This window comes from Chiloscyllium punctatum, chromosome 15, assembly GCF_047496795.1.
Source record: "Chiloscyllium punctatum isolate Juve2018m chromosome 15, sChiPun1.3, whole genome shotgun sequence".
Classification (NCBI taxonomy): Eukaryota; Metazoa; Chordata; class Chondrichthyes; order Orectolobiformes; family Hemiscylliidae; genus Chiloscyllium; species Chiloscyllium punctatum.
This window is the reverse complement of record NC_092753.1, coordinates 99,489,911-99,498,017: the sequence shown is the minus strand read 5'-3', so window position 1 is coordinate 99,498,017 and position 8,107 is coordinate 99,489,911. Positions and strand designations below refer to the sequence as shown.

General features: G+C 48.9%; 1 protein-coding gene across 2 annotated transcripts; it reads left to right on the top strand.

Moving 5' to 3' along the window:
- The first annotated feature begins 634 nt into the window (after window positions 1-634).
- On the top strand, window positions 635-7,586 carry LOC140486529 (uncharacterized). Of its 2 annotated transcripts, none has more exons than XR_011962626.1 (2): window positions 635-1,423; window positions 6,725-6,841. XR_011962626.1 is itself a non-coding variant. In XM_072585797.1 (2 exons), exons 1-2 carry the CDS (start codon window positions 1,667-1,669, stop codon window positions 7,162-7,164), a joined length of 1,557 nt encoding a protein of 518 aa, XP_072441898.1. In that variant the 5' UTR covers window positions 1,430-1,666; the 3' UTR covers window positions 7,165-7,586. The 2 variants fall into 2 exon arrangements, 1 of the variants encoding a protein (XP_072441898.1); XM_072585797.1 differs by lacking the exon at window positions 635-1,423 and adding an exon at window positions 1,430-2,783 and having other exon boundaries at window positions 6,725-7,586.
- Window positions 7,587-8,107: the final 521 nt, after the last annotated feature.

The window sequence follows — 8,107 nt, the reverse complement described above, 5'->3', positions numbered from 1 at the left end:
CCTCTTGAATACATCAATTGAACCAGCCTCCACCCATTTTCATTCAGAGTATTCTATCCTGTAATCACTCACTGTGTGAAGTGTTTTTCTCACCTTGCATTTGCTTCTTTTGCAAATTGCTATTAATGTGTTTTCTAGTTCTCTATTTGTTTATGAATGGAAACAATTTCTCCTGATCTATTCTGTCCAGACCCTCATGACTTTACAAACTTTTGTCAGAGCTCCTCACAGCCTCCTCCTCCCCAAGAAAAACTGTCCTAACGTTGTACAATGTATCTTCAGAATTGATGTTTCTCAATCCTGGAACTATTCCGGGAAATTGACTCTTTTCTAATCGGTGCACACCTTTACTAAAGCTTTCTTTTGTGCATTAGTAATATATGGGATGTGGGCATCTCTGGCTGGGTCAGCATTTATTGCCCATTCCTAGTGGCCCCTCAGGTTCTCTTTTATTCTTTCTCCTCTAACCCTTTGATCTTATCTGTTGAATTTTAATTTTCTCCCAGTCCTCAGTTTTGCTGATACGATCTACTCAAACTCCTCAATTGATTCTCAACAGCGTACTCTGTTTCATCCTTGATCACTTTGCCTCCTATTTGTAAGCCAGTTTGCTAAATTGCCTTGGATCTGTAGGGGGTAGTGTAATTTTTAAACGGTTAGCTGCCTTTTAGTCTTTTCTACCTCATAGTAAACACAAGCAGGCACTCAACTGTTGCCGGACCTCCCCCACGTTTATATGAATGAAACAGTTGTAACAGCTTTCCTCGATAGTTGAGAGGCCGCCCTTAACCACAGTTGTACAACATCATCCATATAAGGGAAGAACGGGAAGCTCAAACACTGATTGGCCAAGTGAATGATAAAAGAATCCCAGGCACCAGAACCCAAATAAGGAAAACAGTGGGGAATCCGAGCACTCGTTGGTCAAGGCAGCAGTAGTAAACCCAGCCCACATATACATGTATATAATGTGTGGAGATTACTATGCTTGTGTGTGTGTACCTTTGGGAACAGCACCCGACTTTGCAAAGTTGAATGAAAAGTTTTGGACTGACTCCTCCGTGTCTTTGTTCCTGGGAAGGGAAATAAAAAGTGCCGTAGATGGGGCTGGACAGCCACTTATCTCGCACAATTGGGGGCTCCTCCGGGATGAAATAATTATTGCCGGGGGGGGGGGCAGTCTCTTCGGCTCACGGATCAAGCCTGATTACGACAAAGACGCGTCTAGTATATATTTATACTTCTCACTGATCGGCTTGGTCCGTTGGCCGTCGGCCAAGAGACGATGTGACCCGGCTCATTTAAAAATAATTTTGAATCCTGGAAAAGGAACACACGGACGAGTGCTGGGACGACCGGTTAGTGACTATACACGGGGGTACACACATTTAAAAAGGCCAGACAACTCCGTGCACGGATCAAGGTAAGAGATTCTTTTGTTCTTCCTTGTTGGCCGCGTGGTTTTGACGGTCATCTGTGAAAACGCTTTGGGCGTTTAAGACCAGGACTGAAGATAAACCACGGGAAATTGTGGTTTTGACGGTCATCTGTGAAAACGCTTTGAGCGTTTAAGACCAGGACTGAAGATAAACCACGGGAAATTGTGGTTTTGACGGTCATCTGTGAAAACGCTTTGGGCGTTTAAGACCAGGACCGAAGATAAACCATGGGAAATCAGACTTCTAGATTTACTAAGGAAAAGTCAGGGAAGACTGCAAATGGGAAAGAAATACCCCCCGATAGTCCATTAGGTCGGAAGTTAAGTCTATGGACGGACAGTAGTAGAACGAAGGACTTAAAGAAAGAGACCATGATAAAATATTGTTGTTTTATATGGACCAAAGAACCTATCCGCGCCCCCTCGGTAGTTTGGCCCGAGTATGGGTCTGATGAAGACTGGGTGTGTCAAATCCTAAATGTATATGTTAACAGAAAACAACCGTTTGACCCAGAGGAGAGCAAATATGCCGCCGCCTGGTTGGCGGGAGACGGCGAGAGTCCCACGCGTCTCTATCCTCTGATTCCCCAAACAGACCCGAGGAAGCCCCAGAAGTCTTGGGACATCCTCACCGACGGTTTGCCACCGTCTTCCCCGCCCCCGTATATACCACCCGCGCACGACCAGGCGTCCAGCGCGGACCTCCCTCCTGCGATGGATAATTCCGAGTCCCAGCAGGCTACGACCAGTGAGGAAGGGACTGCTGGGGGGGGTACAGGAGGGGGCACAGAACTCACCCCAGGCACTAGGAAATCAGTCCGACTCGAGATGCGGAGAGGTCGAGAAGAGGGATTGAGAGCTGGGAGGAGTGACAATATTGAACAGCTGAACCCCTTACGAGAGGTGCCGTTTGGGAACGAACGGACCGGGTTCGTAGTACAACCTTTAAATTCTGGGGATATCCGGCAACTCCGTAATGAACTACCCCGTCTACTGGACGACCCCGTCAGTGTGGGAATACAACTGGACCAATTTCTGGGGCCCAGTATATACACATGGGCTGAACTGCAGGCCATGATGAGAATACTATTTAATTACAATGAAATTGTTATGATCCGGAATAGTGCAATGGCCATTTGGGATAGGGAGCATCAGGACGGCCCTCAGCGTGGAGAGCAGAAGTACCCCTTAGAGGACCCCCGGTGGGATCATAACGACGCGGGGGGAAGGGCCAATATGACAGACCTCAGAAGCCTTATAATCAGGGGAATCCAAACCTGCGTGCCCAAACAGCGGAATTTAGCAAAAGCATTTGAAGTTGGACAGAAAAAGGATGAATCCCCGAGTGAGTTTTTAGACCGTTTGCGGGAGTCCATGCGAAAGTATTCAGGTTTAGACCCCGATGGGGAAATAGGCAAGAGCATGCTTAAGGTGCACTTTGTGACTAAGTCATGGCCTGACATTCAGAAGAAATTACAGAAAGTGGAGGATTGGGCTGAAAAGGATGTTGCAGAATTATTACGGGAAGCACAGAAGGTGTACGTTCAGAGGGATGTAATAAGGGAGAAACATAAGACAAAAATGATGGTGGCAGTCGTACGGGAAGCTTGTAAGTCCACCGGAATGGGGGAGGGAGGTTATGGGGGGTAAAAGGAAGCCCGTGGCTTTCCTGTCAAAAATTCTGGATCCAGTCTCCCGAGGGTGGCCGGAGTGTGTCCAAGCGGTGGCAGCCACGGCAAAGCTGGTAGAGGAAAGCAGGAAGTTGACTTTCGGGGCCCCCTTGACAGTCACTACTCCCCACCAGGTTAGAACTATCCTGAATCAGAAGGCCGGGAGGTGGCTGACTGACTCGAGAATTCTGAAATATGAAGCCATATTGTTAGACCGAGAAGACCTCCGAATAGAAGTCGGGGGCTGCCAGAACCCGGCGGACTTTCTTTGGAAAGCGGAAGGGGAGGAGGAACTGGAACACTGCTGTTCAGACATAATAGAGTACCAGAGTAAAGTGAGGGAAGATCTGAGGGATACCCCCTTACATGCAGGTAGGCGGTGGTACATTGATGGGTCCTCTCGAGTGATAGATGGGAAGAGACACAACGGTTATGCAGTCATTAGTGAGACTGGTTGGGAATTAGTGGAAAGTGGACGGCTACCGAATGCCTGGTCCGCACAAACGTGCGAATTGTACGCCTTGCACCGGGCTCTGAGGAATTTAAAGGGAATAGCCGGGACAATTTACACTGACTCTAAGTATGCCTTTGGGGTAGTACACACCTTTGGGAAGATCTGGAAAGAAAGGGGAATGATAAATAGTAGAGGAAAGGAGTTGGTCCACGAGGAACTAGTAGCCATGATCTTGGAGGATTTGTTGCTGCCACAAGAGATTGCTGTAGTACATGTGAAAGGACACCAGAAAGACGATAAAATAGAAACCCTGGGGAATCAATTGGCAGATGAACAGGCAAAATTGGCTGGGATGGGGAAGGAAGTAATAAACTGCCTGGTAAGGATTCCACAGATATCCGAAATTACCGAAGTGCCCACGTTTACTGACAAAGAAGAAACTCTTCTCACGTCTCTGGGGGGGTACAAAGGATAGGGAAGGCAAGTGGACCTTACCCGATGGCCGCCAGCTACTAAATCGACCGTTGACGCGGGACATTATTGCCCGTTTACACCAAGGGGGTCACTGGGGCGCCCAGGCACTGTGTGATGCCTTCCTGCGCCGATATGCTCACCCTGGTCTGTACACGGTAGCCAAGCAGGTCACAGGAGATTGCATAACATGTCAAAAGATAAACAAAAGGGGGCTGCGGCAGCATGCAAGACAAGGGGGTAGGAGTCCGGCCTATAGGCCGTTTGAGTATGTTCAGGTAGATTACACTGAGCTCCCCCCCACAGGTCGTCTGAAGTACCTATTAGTAGTGGTAGATCACCTGACAGGATGGGTGGAAGCTTTCCCCACTACCACGGCAACGGCAACTCAGGTTAGCAAGATTCTACTCGAGCAAATCATCCCACGATTTGGGCTACCCCGCGCTATTGACTCTGACCAGGGGAGCCACTTCACCTCGACCGTCCTCCAGAATGTAGTGCAAGCAATGGGGATTGACTGGGATTTGCACACCCCCTGGCATCCCTCCTCCTCGGGCAAGGTCGAAAGAATGAACCAGACCATCAAAAAGCAGCTAACCAAGCTCACTAGTGAAATCGGCCTGCCTTGGACCAATTGCCTACCCCTTGCCCTGTTGCAAATTCGCACCCAGCCAAGGCGGGATTTGGGCGTCTCCCCTTTCGAAATGTTATTTGGCCTCCCGTTCCATGGGCCGAAGGGGGAACCTCCTGTATTTGAGTCTCGGGATATGTTTGTGCAAAAATATGTGGTGGCTCTGGGGTCTGCTCTATCTCGTTTACGCCAACAGGGACTTTTGGCACAGACGCCGCCCCTCGAGTTTGCGGTGCACACCGTCAAGCCGGGTCAGTGGGTCCTGATTAAAAGCTGGAAGCAGCGTACCCTCGAACCAACTTGGGACGGTCCCTTCCTGGTACTTTTGACGACCGAAACGGCTGTCCGTACGGCCGAAAAGGGCTGGACACATTACACTCGAGTCAAGGGACCAGTGCCACAACCGACGGAGGATGAACGAACCTCTCTGACAAAGGCATCTAAGGAACAGAGACTCTGAGAACGAACTAATCGGACTTTGGCGAGTCTAAAGGAACTGTGCCCTCGGGCTACGGGTGTCGCGACAAAATGCGGTCAATCGTATTGTTAACTTACTATGCCATTGTCCTTGGGCTGGGTCATAGTGTGCGTGTTACCCAATTTGGCCTCTGGTTAAAACAAGCAGAGGACCGTCAGTGGTTCACCATCTCCGTGCTTGCCAACCAATCAACACAGACACTTAGCTTAGACCTATGTGAGTTGGTGCCCTGTAGGACTAAAAGTCAACTGAATCAAACTAAGCAGAATCTAGAGAGAGAAAGGGGATTCCAGGGTCAGACGTTAGTATTACAATTGTATGGTAGGGAAGGCCTAAGTAGGCCTCCAGCCCCCGGGGTCCAGGCTATGGTGTCAGTTGTCCGTGATCCCATCACCCCTGGACGAGATTGTGGGCAGAATCAGTGCAATCCGCTTTATCTGACCATAAAGAACTTGGAAAAGAACGAGGCGAGACTTAATAGAACAATACTGGGTATTAGAGTTGGGGGCCAGGCAGGATGGGGGGGGAATGCAGCTGTGCTGCACGTATATCACGGTCATTGAAGCTGAGTCTGGGGGCTCATCCACCACTGGTAAGCAGGAAAAGATTAGAATAATTGAGACGACGGATTTGGAAAAGACCTTTGAAATAGAAACGGGATACGGGGAGGCGAATGCCTGTATGGAATGGGTCAAATATACTGTGAGGAGCATGAAAAAGAGTGATTGCTACGCATGCACGAGTGCCAGCCCTAACCCTCAGGTGGTCCCATTCCCGCTGGGATGGGAGAAACACCCACGAGCCTTGGACTGCATGATAAGGCTGTACCAGGACCGAGAGGCCTGGAACGACCCCACTTGTCGACCCTTGAGTTTGAAGTTTCCCCCCGTCAGGTCTGAGGGGGCGCCCCGCCCGCCATCATTCTCAGGGGTAACGGGTACGCTCCAGGCCTGCGTCTCTCGGACGGGACTACAGTGGGACGACGATGTGGGGACATTTGACAAGTGCAGCGGATCAATTCGGCTGGTCAATGAAACTACCGGGGGCGGGAATTACTCCCACATTCATGTACCTAGGGCAGACCTCTGGTGGTACTGTGGTGGGAGGGTTCTGCGACCGACCCTGCCCCAAAAATGGACGGGCACTTGTGCGATCGTTCAATTGGCCATCCCATTCACCCTGGCATTCGAAAAACAAGAGCAACCCCGTTCTAGTGGAAGAACTGAGAGAGCTTTGGAGACCTCTTTCGATGATAACATATATTTAGATGCCATAGGGGTCCCCAGGGGTGTTCCTGACGAATACAAGGCTAGGAACCAGATAGCGGCGGGTTTTGAGTCGTCACTGTTCTGGTGGGTGACCATCAATAAGAACGTGGATTGGATTAATTATATTTACTACAATCAGCAGAGGTTCATTAATTATACCCGGGATGCAGTGAAAGGAATAGCAGAACAACTGGACGCCACTAGTAGGATGGCGTGGGAAAATAGGTTGGCCTTAGACATGATGTTGGCAGAGAAGGGGGGTGTTTGTGTCATGATAGGCACTCAGTGCTGCACTTTCATCCCCAACAACACAGCCCCTGATGGGTCCATCACCCGCGCCCTGGATGGACTCACCACATTGGCGGACGAACTGGCCGAAAACTCGGGCATCGACTCTGGCCTCACGGACTGGTTGGAAGCTTGGTTCGGGAAATGGACGGGGATGGTCGTTCCCTTTCTTGTCTCATGTATAGTGGTGGCAGGGGTACTCACTGCCCTTGGGTGTTGCGTTATTCCCTGTGTCCGTGGATTAACTCAACGACTGATCGAAACTGCCCTTACTAAGAAGGATGTTCCCTATGGGCAGGTTGAACGAATAAATCTCGAGATGGAACAACGTGAATCCCGCTTGGCCGGGGGTAGTATTAGAGAAGGGCAGTTTGATGAACAAGCTCGGGAGTTATTAAATGCCCTGGAGAAGAAACTTACGGTTGAAAAATTACAGGCCGTAAGAAAAGACACGGGGGATTTGTAGGGGGTAGTGTAATTTTTAAACGGTTAGCTGCCTTTTAGTCTTTTCTACCTCATAGTAAACACAAGCAGGCACTCAACTGTTGCCGGACCTCCCCCACGTTTATATGAATGAAACAGTTGTAACAGCTTTCCTCGATAGTTGAGAGGCCGCCCTTAACCACAGTTGTACAACATCATCCATATAAGGGAAGAACGGGAAGCTCAAACACTGATTGGCCAAGTGAATGATAAAAGAATCCCAGGCACCAGAACCCAAATAAGGAAAACAGTGGGGAATCCGAGCACTCGTTGGTCAAGGCAGCAGTAGTAAACCCAGCCCACATATACATGTATATAATGTGTGGAGATTACTATGCTTGTGTGTGTGTACCTTTGGGAACAGCACCCGACTTTGCAAAGTTGAATGAAAAGTTTTGGACTGACTCCTCCGTGTCTTTGTTCCTGGGAAGGGAAATAAAAAGTGCCGTAGATGGGGCTGGACAGCCACTTATCTCGCACAGATCCCAAAGGCTCCTGCCTTTTGTATCAGTCTTCTTTGTGGAACTTTGTCAAAGCCCTTCCTGTGATCCATGTAAACCACAGCAACTTACTGCCCTCATCAAGATATTCAGTTATCTTTTCAAAAGGTTTGATTAAATTAGTCAAAGGATGTCCCTTTAACAAATCCATACTGACTCAAACATAGAACATAGAACATTACAGCACAGTACAGGCCCTTAGGTTGCTTGATGTTGCGCTGACCTGTGAAATCAATCTGAAGCCCATCTATCCCACACTATTCCATTCTCATTCATATGTTTACTGAATGATCATTTAAATGCCCTTAAAGTTGGTGAGTCTACAACTGCTGCAGGCAGTGCGTTACACGGCCCTACTACTCTATGAGTAAAGAAACTATCTCTGACATCTGTCCTATGTCTATCTTCCCTCAATTTAAAGCTATG